The sequence below is a fragment of the Scomber scombrus genome, chromosome 14 (assembly GCF_963691925.1).
Source record: "Scomber scombrus chromosome 14, fScoSco1.1, whole genome shotgun sequence".
Lineage (NCBI taxonomy): Eukaryota > Metazoa > Chordata > Actinopteri > Scombriformes > Scombridae > Scomber > Scomber scombrus.
The window spans coordinates 6,383,400-6,400,363 of record NC_084983.1 but is presented as its reverse complement, the minus strand read 5'-3'; the positions used below and the strand labels follow the sequence as shown (position 1 = coordinate 6,400,363).

At 42.2% G+C, this 16,964-nt stretch overlaps 1 protein-coding gene across 1 annotated transcript in view; it reads right to left on the bottom strand.

The window, feature by feature from the left end:
• Nucleotides 1-16,964, bottom strand: part of atp2a3 (ATPase sarcoplasmic/endoplasmic reticulum Ca2+ transporting 3) — a 48,780-nt gene that overhangs the window by 17,895 nt on the left and 13,921 nt on the right. The window contains exons 2-8 of the mRNA XM_062433796.1: nucleotides 16,846-16,863; nucleotides 16,404-16,486; nucleotides 9,556-9,660; nucleotides 8,797-8,935; nucleotides 3,345-3,425; nucleotides 2,924-3,009; nucleotides 2,108-2,572 (exon numbers count right to left, since the gene is read on the bottom strand). Of these exons, the coding sequence (XP_062289780.1) occupies nucleotides 2,108-2,572; nucleotides 2,924-3,009; nucleotides 3,345-3,425; nucleotides 8,797-8,935; nucleotides 9,556-9,660; nucleotides 16,404-16,486; nucleotides 16,846-16,863 (977 nt within the window). The remainder of the gene's footprint in view (nucleotides 1-2,107; nucleotides 2,573-2,923; nucleotides 3,010-3,344; nucleotides 3,426-8,796; nucleotides 8,936-9,555; nucleotides 9,661-16,403; nucleotides 16,487-16,845; nucleotides 16,864-16,964) is intronic.

Here is a 16,964-nt window from a genome sequence, read left to right as displayed (position 1 = left end):
ACAAGTTTGTATTCTTCTACTGACTTCCTTTGAGGTTGTGTGGGGATGAATGGTGAGTAACCCTTTTTAATGTGTGCATGTCTGCATGTGTGCATGTGTGTGCGTGTGTGTGTTTAAAGGGAAAAGGGAAGTACGGTGTCGGGACACAGAGGGGAATCCCTGGAAATCCTGCCGATATGGGGATACCCTCGAGGCCAGGGTAGACACATGGCGCTATCAGGGCCACTGGCTGGAGACCAGTCCAAGAATAAGCACAGATGGATAAGCCTGGGCAAACATTCATGTGGACATTTAAACCTTGACGCACAATGGCCATAAAAACAGACTCAGCTGTCTAATTACACAGCGAACATGAGGAGGTACGAGTTACGCAACCGCCAAAGTGACTATCTCCAGGAAACACCATGACAAAAAAAACTGCAAAGCGGAAGTTTGAATTGTTTTCATGAGCACATATAAGACCACCAGAGAGCTGACAGCAGCAGGCCGGGGAGTAAAGGTGGAAGCAGAAGGTCAATATTTACCGGCGTGGGCCTGCCTCACTTTTTTTCTAACTGGGAGGGTATCAGGGTTGCAGTGATATCACTCCTCCATGTCCGTCCTGCGAGAGGGAACTCCCTGCTGCTACGCACTAATCGCACAGATACTCCACGTCATCTCAGGGAGGGGAGGGAGTGATGGAGGGAGGTAGGGAGGGAGGGAGGGAGGGAGGGGGGGTGTTGCTGTTTTAGCAAGAGCCATGCTGGAAGTGTAAGGTCCTCCAATGCAAACTCCATTTTGAAAAAGAAAGCAATTCACATGGATAAAGAAGAATAGAAAGTGTTTTTTGGTTGACGAATAACTAATAAAAACAGTCCAGATTCTAAATGGTGGTGACCCCCTTTCAATGATCAATAAACTAATATATGACATCCAGATTTTCAGTTGGGAATCACCGACATGGGCTGCCAATACTGTATGTGGTACTAAGTCTTGTGTGGGCATGGCTTAAGTACTGCCTTAGTCACACTGTCCAGTAACAGTCTGAGGTCATTAGCTGAGGTGAGAGGTGAGATGGAGGATGTAAGGACAAGAGGTGTTAACTGAGATTAGGTTTGTGTGTAGGGCCAGAGCCCTTAACTAGAGCCAAGACAAATAGCAGTGCTGACATTTACTCTGCGCTTGGAGCAACACACACACACACACACACACACACACACACACACACACACACACACACACACACACACACACACACACACACACACACACACACACACACACACACACACACACACACACACACACACACACACACACACACACACACACACACACACACACACACACACACACACACACACACACACACACACACACACACACACACACACACACACAAAAAGGGAGGGTGAGGCTGTGTGCTAGAACTAGTCCTGAATATTTGTGGATAAGATCTTTCAGTGTTTGTTGTCCAATGTAATTATCTACACACCATTTATACACTGTAAACCTACAGGACAGTTCAGGATATGGATCACTGGATTGTGTTTACTCAGGCGATTTGACATTTTGGAAAACCCTCCGTTGTGTGACGTGATCTGGCCGTGATCTGGCCGTTGTAGTGCTTTGAGTGCTGCCAGGTCATGCCAGCCTGTGCTATTCCAACAGCAGCTATCTCAAACCTGCCAAACGGAGGTAAACATTACACAACACCACAAGGATTTTCCATCTTCCTTTAAGCCCCCACTTGCACGCCTCAAAGAAAAGAAATAAAAGAAGTAAAAACACACACGCAAGCAGGAGGGGGGGGGATCTGAAAAAAGATGGATAAACTGTGGAGTTTGGCATACATAATAAACAGCAAACACTTGTAGATTTCGCCCCCACAACACTTTCTCAGAGCAAATTCCCAGAAGCTTTTTATGAAGTGTCAATCAAATGACAGAATGTGGAAATTAAAAGCTCAGACTTGAGTTTCTGTCTTGGAACCAATTCAGATGGGTGAAAGGAATGTGTTTTTACCTAAATAGCAGTAATGAAGTGGTCCAGTGGCTAACATGTATGCTCACATAGTCACATATCAATTCAAACAAAAGCATATTTTGCCTTCCTGATTGCCACTTACTCTGCAAACAGACATCTGGTTGGTGGTGAGGGTGCCGGTCTTATCAGAGCAGATAACAGAGGTGCACCCCAGGGTCTCCACAGAGGGCAGGCTGCGAACAATGGCGTTCTTCTTGGCCATTCGACGTGTGCCGAGGGCCAGGCAGGTGGTGATGACGGCTGGTAACCCCTCTGGGATGGCGGCCACAGCCAAGGCCACGGCGATCTTAAAGTAATAGATGGCCCCTCGCACCCAGGAGCCACCGTGGACAGGATCCCCGAAGTGGCCGATGTTGATGACCCACACAGCCACGCAGATCAGGGAAATGACCTTAGAGAGCTGCTGGCCGAACTCGTCCAGCTTCTGCTGCAGCGGTGTCCTCTCCTGTTCTGTAGCGGCCATCTGATTACGGATCTTACCAATTTCTGTGCTGACACCTGTAGCGATAACAACACCTATGGCGCGGCCTGAAGCGATGTTGGTACCCTGAGGGGAATTTTTAAAAAAGGGGAAAAAAAGGAAATGAGTGTGGGGAAGTGAAGCAGAGATAATCTGGCAAACTGGATATCAGAGAAGCTTGATCTTCATCTATTCATGACCTGATAATAAATCTCATAAACTATGAAGCGGATTTCCATCAAATGGAGTGATAAACATACACACATTAAGCAGTCTTTAGATCACTAGAGAAGTGATATAACCTTTTTAAGAGCTACAGTACTTTCAACAATGTGATGAAAAGTCTAGCTTGTATAGCTTTGTCTATAATGACAATACATTTCTGATATGAAAGCAGGAGATGAGCATGACTCAGCGCGCTACAGGGGATGTGCTTACAGAAAACAGCATGTTCTTTTTATCCTGGTTGACAGCTCTGGGGTCGGGAACGGGGTCAGTGTGTTTGATGACAGACACGGACTCCCCTAAAGAAAAGATTGAGCGAGACAATTGTACAGGATTAGATTTGTAAATTGAGACAGGTGAGTACTAGACCAACAATGTGATGACAATTCAAGAGCAAAACAAAGTTACACTCACAGTCTAAAAGGATACAAAGTACTATTATTACGGGTATATCACTGGTACCAAATACCAAAACATTAAGACAATATAACATTTAAAAATGTTGGGAAACATTTTTTCTGAAACTAAAACTGTAAAGTGCATATAACTTCAACAAAGGTGCAAGTGATCACAACTACATCTGAATTATTTAAAAGCCTTGAAGCAGGATTGTTTGGTGTCTGATGAGAAATACCTGTGAGAATGGACTGGTCTACTCGCAGGGTGGTGGATTTTATAGAGGTGACCCTGATGTCAGCAGGAACCTTGTCACCAACTGAAACAAACAAACAAACAAGCATAAAATAAGCAGAAACCAAAATGTACCAGCCTACAGCCATGCTAGCAGTGTTTTGAGCTAAATGCTAGCATACCAAGACACTCACAGTGACAATGCTAACACATTTAGCAGGTCATATTCATATTGTTGACCATTTTAGTTTAGCCTGTTGGCTAACAGTTGCTAATTAGCACTAAACACCAAGTACAGCTGAAGTTGTGGTGCAGTTTTGCTGTTATTTGGTCATAAAGTATTGGAAATTGACAAAAACATTGTAATTTTACTGTCATGATGATAAAGCAGAAACCAAAATGTACCGGCCTACAGCCATGCTAGCAGTGTTTTGAGCTAAATGCTAGCATACCAAGACGCTCACAGTGACAATGCTAACACATTTAGCAGGTCGTATTCATATTGTTGACCATTTTAGTTTAGCCTGTTGGCTAACAGTTGCTAATTAGCACTAAACACCAAGTACAGCTGAAGTTGTGGTGCAGTTTTGCTGTTATTTGGTCATAAAGTATTGGAAATTGACAAAAACATTGTAATTTTACTGTCATGATGATAAAGCAGAAACCAAAATGTACCAGCCTACAGCCATGCTAGCAGTTTTTTTAGCTAAATGCTATCATACCAAGACGCTCACAGTGACAATGATAACACATTTAGCAGGTCATATTCATATTGTTGACCATTTTAGTTTAGCCTGTTGGCTAACAGTTGCTAATTAGCACTAAACACCAAGTACAGCTGAAGTTGTGGTGCAGTTTTGCTGTTATTTGGTCATAAAGTATTGGAAATTGACAAAAACATTGTAATTTTACTGTCATGATGGGGCTAGATGAATAAAGTCAGAGTATTATTAGGAACCTGGTAGCAAATTTCATCCATAATAATAGCATAGCCATGCAATTAAAGAAAATGAGGAACAGTAATAAAAAGAAAACAGGACAGTGAGGAAGACAGAATGTATTTCTAATAAGATACTGAAGATAATGTGGCTTTTGTTGAACCCCTCAGGAAAGTAAACTTGCACCTATAAGTGTAAAGCTGCAGGTGAACACTCAGTTACACCCTATCGAATGTCCGTGTTCAAACAATAAATCCTTGAGCAAAGAAACATCAGCAGGCTCAGTCCAGGCTCAAGCAGCAGCAGCCTCAGGTAAACAACGGCTCGATACAACCTTGATGGAGTCACATTACTGTTTTAAAATGATCGATTAATTCCCCTCCCTCTTGTTCTCTCCTCTCTCCTCTCCCAACTCTCTCTGATAAACCACTTCCTCACACATGTCAGACACGAACTACAGTACAGACGAGCCTCTTGCTAAATCTACAAGATGCTTTTCATCTACTCCACCATAGTCTTGCAGTCTGCTTATTAAGCCTGCATATTAAACTCATATTTCATAGCCAGAGCTTTATAAGTATCTAATGCCCAAAAACAAAATGGTTATTACTTCTAATTTGTCAGAGCCTGACACTGAACATTTAATGGGAATATTTTCATAATAGCAGGACAGCGGTAGCTTGTGAGAAATTGATCATTTCATGTAGGCAAAGACAATGCTCTCGGAACAGACGAGTGGGAAATTGCTCCAAACCCTCCAGACAAATGTAATATTATTTCCCTCCCAGCATGACAGACAAGGGAAGAAAACCCTTATCATTAATTTGTTTAGTAAGCATCTCATTAATTCCAATTTACAGTTCTCAGCCGCCAATGCTTCTCAACATTAATCACAGCAAAAACAAGGAAATACTGTGAATTAGGCTTCCTAGCATGAAGAAGGATGGACATCTTGTTGAATTTCCACCTTTCCTTGCTCAAGTATGGAAAGATACTCAACAGGCAGCATGTCTTTTCTATGACGACGCATCAGTGAGAAAACTTTTCAAAGCGGTATCACACTGTTAAGTTTCAGTGTTCAGTTCTTGATCTTTCTCTGAGCTCCATCATCTTCTCTTGACATTTGCTCAAAGTTGAGAGACGTGAGAGGAATTTTTCACAGCTTTTTCCTGACGGGAAGCAGGGGAGGGAGGGAGGGAGGGTGGGACGGAGGGAGGGAAGGGGGGTGCGAAAAAATGGTGAGATGGAGAGACAGAGATGAAGAGACTGTACTGTACGCAGCTGAATAGCCTGTACTTCCATTTGCCTATTTCTCTACATTTCTCTGTCTGACACCCATGGATTGTGAGAGAACAAGAGAGGGGGAGGCGGAGGGGGAGAGAATCGTGTGTTGTGTTTGTGTGGGAGATGGCTGGGGGCTACAAGTTCACTGTAGCAGGACTGGCCGAGGACAGAAAAGAGAGGCTTTTCAAACGCCTACCCGCAGACTCCGGCTCCCCAATCAAACCTCCACTTTCTGCCATGGCCTCCCACAGACACTCTCCATCTGCTAGAGGAGGAATTCAAATCCTAATACAGCCACTTTGAGTTCAGATTTGTATATATAAGCAGTCTTTTAAATATCAAGATAAGAACATTCGTCTGGCTGTCCATGTTAATACTTTGAGTCTCAAAAAAATGAAGGGAAAAAAAGTTCAAAATAATCAGTGTACCTTTATATTCATTCACAAATTAGACACAGCCCATGCAGATCTGATCAAAACAACAGTCAGCTGGTTTGGCTAGAGTTCTTCTTCCATTTGGTAAAGCTGGACAAATTCATAACGTCTTGCATAACATACTGGCAAAGAGGTCTTCATTCACATGCACGATAACCGTGACTTGGCTCGGTGCAGGTTTTCATCTCTTCGGGTCCTGAGTAAACCCTCTAGGAGTCCCTGACAACCTGACCACTGCAATCACTCCATTTAAAAAAAAACGAGGAAAGTTCCAGTGGAGGCACAAATCACAAACTGTGCCGTAACCATGGCTGGCATCGCCGGTAATGTACCTACAAGAAGGCAAGTGGGCAGCAGGGTTGGAAACTTGAGTAAATATATTTATGTTCTTTTCTCTCCTCAAAGGCACTTGTGGTCAACAGTGTCCTTTTCCGATACCTCCATACAGTTTATTTTACGCCCTAGCATCAAGTTCCCATGGAACAACCAGCGGCTAATCTGAAGTACAGGAAAGCCTGGGAAATCAATGAAGGAAAGGAAAATATTAATTTGTTTTCTTTGTCATCATATCCTGACCTGTTTCAGTCAGAGGGGCAACACATACTTAAAACCTGCCTGACACACATTTTTTTAAGTGAGGAGAGTGTGCGGCGTGGTACCTATATCAGTTTACCCCTGTTTAAAAATGCTTAGCAACAACATTATCTCAGACAGAACGAAGCGCTTAATATATGACTGTGTGTTTTGCAAATATGTAGCAGTGCCTAACACCACTATGATACCACTTATTAAAGTAAACTTTGACAGCAAATGCATTCCATACACAAAAGAAGCTTGAATTTCACCAACGAACAGTGCCTTGTTTTTAACAGTTGTGCACTTAGGTCTAGAAACGGCCAGCTCTAATAGCTGTCGAAAGGAATTATACGGCACTAGAGGACAATTTTGAAAATCTAAAATTATGGTTATAAAATTGCTTTTACTCTATCATCATAAACCTTTCAGAAATGTAATAATATCTACTATAATGCAGACTATGAGTTTATGTCAAGCTAACAAGGTACTTCTCAGAAAAAAAAATACTTCCCACCATGTTCGCATTTATAAACTCTTCTAAATTTATTTTCATTTTATTCATTTATTTGTTTAGCACACACAAAAAGAATTTGCCTTGAAGTCAGATTTTCTTCTGTTGTCCTTGGCCAGTTGTTAAAAAGACACACACTAAAAATAGAATAAAAACAACACTGAACATGTAAAAGTCGTGTTTCCCAGCGATGGGACAACCGACGACGATTTACTTGCAGCTGCTGAGTGCCAACCAATAATCTCAACAGCATTATTCAAACGGCAGACGGTTGATTTGAAGTCATATCTGTCTCCCCCTCTTTCTCACAGGTGCCGTTAAACCTCAACCCCTTGTGAACTTCGGTGTCACAGAGATGAGCCGCACGGAGCACGGACTGTTGTCATGGTGACGCTGTTGGTGTTGACGGTGACGGCGATGGTAGTGGTGGTAGGTGGGGGTTGAGTGGAGTCATTTTGGTGCTTGCTACCTGTGTGGGCTTGTCTGCATCTGGCTGTGTGAGCACACATGTGTGATGGAGGACACCGGCTCTAACAAGCCCAAATTCCAAAGAAGTGCTATCTATCACATAAACACACACACACAAATAATGGAGGTGCATGTCTCATATTCCCATACACATAATGTGAACTCTGACTTCCTGTAAATGGCGAGGGAAACAATCTAGTAAATTTGATTAAAATGTATAAAACTTGGCCGATCCAAGAAGCCCTCTTATTTGGAGGGATGATTTCATTTTCATTTTTGAAACCTGAGACTGAACAGTGCCAAGGCTTCACAGTAACCAACGCAGCATGTATAATCCCTCTCTTTTCCTCTCCGTGCTGCGATTATGAATGAACGTTGTGGGCTCTTACACACACACACACATCCTCACATCCTGAGCTCTCCCTCCTTTCCCTGCACATCACTCCAAGCTGTCTGAGGCGAACCACTAGCCATGAAAAGCAGAGGATTACACTCCCAAAACCCGTCATGTTGACAGTGTCGTGATCTCCTTGGTGCTGCGTGTGTGTGTGTGCGCTTGCACATTAACTCTGGCATACACAGATGTTCGGGAACCAGAGTGACAACAAGACTATTTTTAGACGAGGCTGCCCACACATGGGCGAGTTTACAGCAGGGGAATTGGGTGTGTGTGTGTGTGTGTGTGTGTGTGTGTGTGTGTGTGTGTGTGTGTGTGTGTGTGTGTGTGTGTGTGTGTGTGTGTGTGTGTGTGTGTGTGTGTGTGTGTGTGTGTGTGTGTGTGTGTGTGTGTGCGTGTACGTGGGGAAGCGAGTGTGAGTGAAGAGCTGACAAACATCCAGCAGCGTCCAGGTGGTGAGACTGAGAGCATGGAAAGCAAAGGGAAGGGGGGAAAGCTGTGGAAAATTAAACTGGGCCTTAAATACAAGGGATGACCACAGCCACTTACACAGAACCACGCACACATACACACACATAAACACAGACACAACTGGATAGCAGCCCTGGCACCTGCACATCCAGAGAAAAGACTCTTATGTAATCTACTTTGAGATATTCCAATAGTGTTTCCAGACTCATGAATGGGTGGCAAAGGCTGTGCGAGTGCATGTTTCTATGCATGTCGTTGTTAGCAGGAGCATACAGGCGGCTAGGTGACAGCACAGAGAGTCTTATGGAGGTAGACAATGTATAAATTAGTCTCAGTGAGTGACAGTAAGAGCTTCTTCGGGTGCAGCCGCGGCTTACCTGCCACCTCCACTATGTCTCCTGGGACGATGTCTCTGGCTTTGATCCTCTGGACAGCCTTACGGTTTATGCGGTACACCTTTCCCATCTCTGGTTCATACTCTTTCAGAGCCTCGATGGCATTCTCGGCATTCCGCTCCTGTGCAATTTTAAAATATCTTGGTTAATTTGTGTTTTATAATAAAGTTTTTTGGATTTAAAATGTATTCTGTGGTACGGTATCATGAAGAAATACACAAGGTAAAAAGGAGTCGCTCTGAATTTTTTCAACACCAACATAGTATAGAGATTTTGGTCATGGTTTGAGGAGCGTGCATGAACTCATAGCATTGCAAAACACCTTCTTTGGTGTTTGGTGGACGCTGTGTCCTTATTTTTAATGCCTGCATCAAAAATTGGTGATGGTTGCATCAAAAATTCCTGCTTCCTCTTCAACAGAAATGAACCAAAGAGGACACTTTGCATGAGCTCCACGGTTTGTTTATGTTTTGACTTTGCCGCACAGACTCGACTGTTCCACTGTCGACAGCCTCATCCCATTGCAATGTGCTATTTAGATGTACAGATGTTAAGGACACAGTGTCAGCTTGTAGAGAGCACACGGATAAAGACACAGTAAACACCGCGACAGATTGTGGACAGGATGAATGACATTCTTTAAGTTTGCCGTCTCATTGTTGGCCTTTGCAACCATGTGAACACACGCTGAAAAGAAGCAACATCACATGACACATTATGTGCATGAAGAGTATATCTTACCTGCCAGACCCCGATAACAGCGTTGGCGATGAGGATCAAAAGAATAACAATTGGCTCAACAAAGGCGGTGGTTGTCTCCTCTCCCTCTTCAAACAGAGCCAACACCTAGATGAACACAGAGTACACATAACCTTATAGACAAATTATATTGAAATTCATTAACTCCTTTCGTGGCTGAATTATGAACATATTCAGGGGAAACTTGCTCTTAAACATATTTGGGAGCAAAAATGCCTGAATGTGCAGGAAAATGTGGAGAAAGAAAAAGCTGATAGTAAACTGGTACTGCATTTGGATAGAGGCACTGCAGCTCAGTTGCAGTGAGTGTGTTGTCTATAACAGTAGTTCTCAACCCTTTTTTGCGTTACCTTCCCACAGCCCTATCAGATAAACTCAAGTACCCCTTTATCTGCACCACCTGTCATGCTACAAATGTGAAATGTAAAACTGGATGTTATTTAACACTATTAATTAATTGTGTAGATACAATAATGTTTTATGCAACATGTTGCGTAACGTTGAACTGTCAACATTGCTACAATTTGGAGTAGCAAAAGACCATGTACTATTGCTTTTAGCTATTTATTTTAGCTATTTACACCCCCCCCCCCCAGCTTTTCTGCTATTTATCCAGTGCTTTAAGCTCACTATTTTAACAGTTTATCACTTTCTTTTAACAAACTATTTATCTATTAGTTTTAACAATCTATTTTAACCATTTCTACATTAGCTTTAGCTATCTTTTTTTTTTTACTAATTTCCCCATTACTGTCATTACTATTCCCTATACAGTATCAGCTAACTACTTTACATTATCTTAAGTATTTCAAACTTTTACCCATTAGTTTTATTAGCAAATTATTTGAACAGTTTATTCATTACTTCCAGCTGAGTATGTCAAACATTTTACATATCCTTTAGCTTTTTCACCATTTGACCCACAGTTTTGGCTAACTTCATCTGTTTACTTTTAGCTATTTCAACAACTGATCCATTACCTTCAGCTAATTATTTAAAACAATCCTTTTTTTTTATAGCAATCTATTTAAACTGTTTATTCATTACTTTTAGCTGACTATTCCAATTATTTATCCATGACTTTAAGCTAACTTTTTAGGCCTCTGCTTGCTTGCTAGCATTAACTAGCTTTCACATATTTTCAATCAAGTCTATTTTTTTTCAGATTAGTTGAGCTATTCTTCTTTTTTTCCCCGTAGCCTTCCCCAGTCTTTCCACTAAGCCCATCTAGCAACTGCAGAAGTACTCTCTGGTGAACTTGTACTCCTGGCTGGGAATTATTTTCTATACTGCAGAACTCCTCTGACCTCCACAGCCAAGAGCAAATGATAAAGAATCGCTAAAGTGAGGAGAGATTCACTCACAGCCTGCTCTATTCACAACCCCAGCATTCAAAACATACTGGCATGGAAATGTCCAGAGGGGGTCGAGGCCTGTTGCTCTGCAGTAAATACACTTAAAGACTGCAAACATTTAAGACTGGAAGTGACTGCAAGTGCAAGATACCGAAGAACACAGTGATAACACAAGAAAAGCTAATATTTGTTACATCCAGCATGAAGGCTGGTGCTTTTTTTTTTTTTTTAAACAGTGGCTGTGTGCCATCAAAACAAATATAATTAAATGATGCAGTTCTAATTAGTCTGATATACGTTTCTCTACCCACTCACTAGACTTTGTTTTTTATTTTAGCTAAATTTAAAACAAATAAAAGGATAAGATTTATATAGTCATCCAGAAAAAAAGAAAAATCATACACAGAACAAAAAAAAAAAAAAAAAAAGAATATTAGAGGTTAAATATTAGATAGCCTAGCAGCAAGACACTGCTTAAAATGACAGGGGCAATAAAAATAAATTAGATCCTGAAGGAAATTAGATCTTTGGGGAAATATAATCATTTGGATTACATCAAATGTCCTGGGTTAATTTAAAACACTGTGATCTTAGTTTTGCAGGAGAGTGTTTTGTAGCATGGTTTAGATCTCGTGCGTTGGAGCTCTTGGACGTTAGGAAAATTACACACAAATGAACATTTACATAAGGATATTGTGTGATCTACTGTCGTGCTGTGCTGCGAGTGGTTTGAAGGGCAGGACATTCAGCTAAATGAGGCTTAAATTTGTTTGGATAAAAACTAGAGCTCATTTACTTGCATGTGAAAGGACAGAGGCAAAACAAAACAAAACACCTAAACTGCTGTTTGACCATGTATGAAGTCTTTTTAGGACTAGTTGCATCTATGCTTAAACTGCTAATAACTGTTCTTTTGGCCACTTGCGGGCTCTCGCTTTTTAATTTGAAGTTTGGCAAACTTATTAGCAAACAGTAGCCTTTTTACACACAGTCCAGTAGTCACTCTCCTTTTAGCTATATTTTTGGTATCCACTAACTCCTGAGGGGAGCATGCAGCTCTTTACCAACTGTATGCTCCATATGGTCACCAGTACTGGGTTGCACCAGGTACGTAGCTTAGTTTGACCGTAATTTCTCATTTTGGTCAGTGTTTACGCACTACTAACATTTTAAGGGTTGCACCAGCTGAAATAGTTCGACGTAATAATAGGTTGTTGAATGTAATAAAGACGCTCAATAAACTGTTTAAAACCAGCTCACCAGCCGAAAAAGAAGATATCAAGGAGTAACCAGCAAGCTGTGGGAGCAGCTGTGAAAACTCTGAAGGGCAGAATATCTTCAACAGAAAAGAGAAAGGCATGAGCAGTTTGTGAAAGACCCATGAAGCTTAACCAGGGGTCTTTTTGGCCAACAAAAATCTGGTATACTACCCAGCTCTAAGCAAGGAGGTAGAGAAGTTCCTGTGGAATGCACACAGCAACCCCGGTAGAGATCAGGGAGTAGGAGCGAATTGGAATGTTCGCAAACCTGGAAAACCATCAACAGAGCTGATTGTGAAGGAGTCAACATGTCAGGAAATTCAAGATATCATCTAGAAAGCCAGAGCATCAACTGCCCCAAGCCCAAGCATTATACCTTACAAGGTACAAGAAATGCCCCAAACCTCTCTGGAGGTTGTGGAAGATCATGAGAAAGATCTGGGCCAAAGAGACAATCCCATCAATCTGGAAATTGGCAGCGGGATGCTTTATTCCAAAGGGAAGAGTTCCTCCACAATCACTCAGTTTGGGTCAATCTACCTCCTGAATGTGGGATGCAAGATTTTCTTATGTGCTTGCAAGAAGGCTGACCTCTTATATGACACATAACCACTACATCGACACATCAATCCAAAAAGGTGGTGTCTCAGGCTTTTCAGGGTGTCTGGAACACATCTCGGTTATCAGTCAATTGATGCTTTAGGCCAAGCAGAAGTAAGGGGAGTGAACAGTTGTATGGCTAGACCTGACGAACATCTATGAGAACGCATGACCTCATCTAAGAAGTACTCGACCACTATTACATTGCGGTGGCTATTTGAGACATGATCTTAACTTATCTTTTCAAGTTCAGTTTTTTTCTTTTTCTGCTTGAATCTTTTGAGTTTCCTGTACAAGTTTCTCAATTTCAGCTGTTAAGAGTCGACATCTCAGTGTGTTCACATCTCTTAACATCCTCTTCTTGCCTTTAACACAATTGGCTGGTGGTGGGTGGCTACTGGAACTATCCTGAGGGGACTGTGTAGGCTGACTGTTGTCTACATCTAGTCCAGTAAAGGTGGGCTCTGGAGGCCGGAGGGATGCTAGTTCAAGTAGACATGCTTCTGCAGTTGGTGGTAGAGGCTGTTCTGCTGTGGGAGGGAGGGGTGGGGCTGCTGTTGGTGGAAGAGCTGGTGCTGTTAGTGGGAGAGATGCTACTGAAACCAGTGCTGCAGTTTCTTCTTTTGTTCCACTCTCAACCCCACATGAAATGTCAATCTCTAAGGGGGAATTCTCTCCAACAAGGTCTGAAACTAGCGATGTATATGGCCCCATGTCTGGCTTGGGTACACATCCTGTTGGGAAACTTTGTATAAAGTCCTCAACTGCTTGCATTTTTGAGCTACTCCACTTCTTCACATCTTTAACTTCAATTTGCTCCACTCCTTTTGGTGTCCTTGATGTTCTCCCATATTTGTTGCTTCCATTTACTGGTAAGTTTTGAAAGATTTCTTGATTTATGGTTAGACATGGCCTAGACATGGTAACACAGACTAAAGTCAGCAAAGCATTACACTATGTTATAAGATTAGCAAAACAGCTAACTTCACTAAACTTGAAATTACACTGACGTTATAGTGTTGGCAAGTAAAAGCTTAGAACTGAGGGGAACTGTGGACTCTTTGTGGGCTCATCTCATAAACAGACCCCTGACTAATACTTATGTGATCCATTGCTGTCATAAAAAAATTGACTATAGGTACTTTGAAGTCATGCGTCAACAAGACTTCAAATTCAGAGAAAGATGGGAAATTGATCTATCATAAATAATATGTCTATGACAAAAACACAAAAAAGGACTGGCTCTACAATCTCTTATGTTACTTTACTTTTTATCACTTCTCCATGACCAAATATTGTATGATGACAGCTGAATACTAGTGGATTCTGAAAAATGTGTCAGAGATGGCAGTTATTCAATCTCAGCTGTTATAATGAGTACTGAAGTACATCCATAAAAGACGACAGAAAAAGCTCCCAACTGTAACAAAGAAATGACTTCACACTTATGATTACATTATTTTGTCAAATGCAAGTACGGGAACTAAAATTACAGCACATAAACAAAGCAACTGGGAGAGAAAAGGAGAGATAAAAATGGATCTATGTGTCCATGATCTGAGAGAGCTCATCAGATGATAAAAGAGTATATTCTCTGCAGAGTGTTGAGCACCAGAGTTTACGTCACAGCAGCCTGAACCTGGTCGATAGCTCATCATTCCCCATCATTTGGGACGGTAAATCTCCCCTCTGACTGAGCTGAGCTGAGGGTAACAATAGCAGTAAGGACAGTTCAAAGACACTTCACACAATCAGCACACATTCAGAGAGGGGGTTGAATACCTAAATACTACTTTGATTCAAATGGAGAGACGAGTAGGATTTCTTTGGGGTTTTAGGACTTATTGAGGGTATCGTGTAGTAATTTTACTGCTTGCATCTGCAATCTGAGACAATAACAAGGCCAGCTTCTAAAATGAAGCTCAGATTCGATGTTTTGGATTTTGAAATCAATGCTTCATCACCAAACTAAACCTCTCCTTACAGCTTTAAACATTGCACTCTTCACACCCCACATGCGCAACGCTGAGACACATGCCGACAGATGGCCCATTATATATGAATGTCTCCAGAGTTTTGGAACAACGCAGTGTTCAACAAAATGGGGAAAAGACATTAATTCATGTCACATAGATTGGGAAGAAACACTCATAAATGTCGCCTATTGAAAAATGTACTGTAAACAAAGGAGGCTTGAGAACCAATCCAACTGTCACTTGAGTTTTAAGTCCCTTCCTGTGCTATATTGAACTCCTCAACATTAACTTTGTATAGTGACATGGGAAAAACATATAAAAGAGCAGTGCAGTCCCCCCACCTCCCCACCTCAACTCAAAGGGAGGTGCCCTGATTGTTTCAGGTGGCTAGTATGGCTTTCTGTGTGGCTCTGCTCTGTTAACCCTTACCACAGAGTTGACTGACTATGAGCTTAAGCACAAGTAGATACGTTATAAACAGAAATAACAAAAACTGAGGCACAACTAAGGAGTTGGCTCACTGAATGATTTATGAATAAACCCCCCCCCCCCTCCCTCTTGTTGTTGTTAACAAGGAAACATATAAAGTAGGCTAACCTGACCTGTTTGCTCGATTATAAGCGTCACTCATGTGTCATGCAAAGGAGGCAGGAGAGTCTAATAATCTAAGTTTGAATATATTCAAAATGACAGACAAATGAGTTCCAGGTTAATGTTAAATTTTCACTCCGGTTCAGTCCCCGATCACACCGGAGACACGCAACACAGCGAGCAAATAGAAACGTTGAAAAAGGGCTTTAGAGGACTATTGGATTATGTTTTATTAATGGAGAAGCTCTGAAGATGTGGGATTAAATTAAAGTTGCTTGGTAGTGTAATATGTCAGATCACAAGAACCTTTGCTGTAGTTACCAAGCTGAAACCACTCCAGGCAACGATGACATTGTAAGGCATTAGGGTCTGTGCGGCAGTGGAAACGGGGCCGTGTTCCACTATAAACAACATTTTTAAAGCAAAAGCCTGATTTACATGAGGAAAAGTAAGCACGCACTCCAAAGTCCTGCAGCTACAGCCCACGCCTACACTCCAAACCTCTCACTAACACAAGAACAGTTGGAGAAGATATATTGTGTCATATGCATTTTTAGAGCAAATTTTCCTACTTTCAGAAATAGCAACAGCAATTCCACCCCGAGACACCAGGGACGTGCTGTAATAGATGGAAAAAAAGTTATTATGCAGTCAGGATTCCCCCGCTCCACCCCTCTCCGACCTTCACCACCCTCGGACTCCAACCAGGGTCGCAATTTGAGGCGTTGCGGCACAGGGAGTTTTGATTGATAGTTTTGTTTCCAGTTCGGCACAAGTGCTCTGCCTGTTCCCCTCTCTGAAACCATATCAACACTGGATGGAAAAGCCTTTAATACACAATTTTCCACATGAAAAGGTACCACAAACTAGGTTGAGCGGCGTCCTAACAGGGGCATAACGCTGCCTAAAGCGGAGCAGTCTATTAGGTGGCAATTTCCTGGCCAATGCCCAATTTGGGTCTTCAATTCCCCCAGGTGGATTTAAAAATCAAGATTGAGAACAAATAAGATGAGGGCCATTGGCATCTTAATTAGCTGGCTTGTACTTACAAAGGAGACGCAGGCCGCTAGCAGCAGGATCCTGACCAGGAGGTCTTCAAACTGCTCCACCACCAGCTCCCAAAGGGACTTCCCTGCAATATGCATAGACAAATACACATCACACTCCAATATGCATCACACTCAATTTTAGGTCTGACTTTTCTGCTGTGAGGACTCAAAATGTGTCTTTATCCCGAAGGGTGGAAAGGATCTGCAAGATGTTTTGACTAAAGTTTCCTCGCACTGATAAGCAGCCATAAAGTAAGACTATCCCTGTGTTTACAGAAGAGTAGAGGTGTGTGTGTCCATGGGTGGAAAGCTACAGCAGTGTACACTACCAAAGTTTACACCTCAGTCTACCGAGGAGAAAAGATCCTGGCTCTAGACATTTAATCAGGTAGTAAAGGGAGGAGGAGGAGGATCGGTGCACACTGGAAAAATCAATATTTACCTTCTTCAGCAGGGAGCTCTGTGGATGTCACACCACGCCGGTTGTAGAGGAATCGAATTGGCGGAGCCGTGGAGAATGGAGAAGGCCGGGGTGGGGAGAAGGGGGGGTGGGGGGGGGGG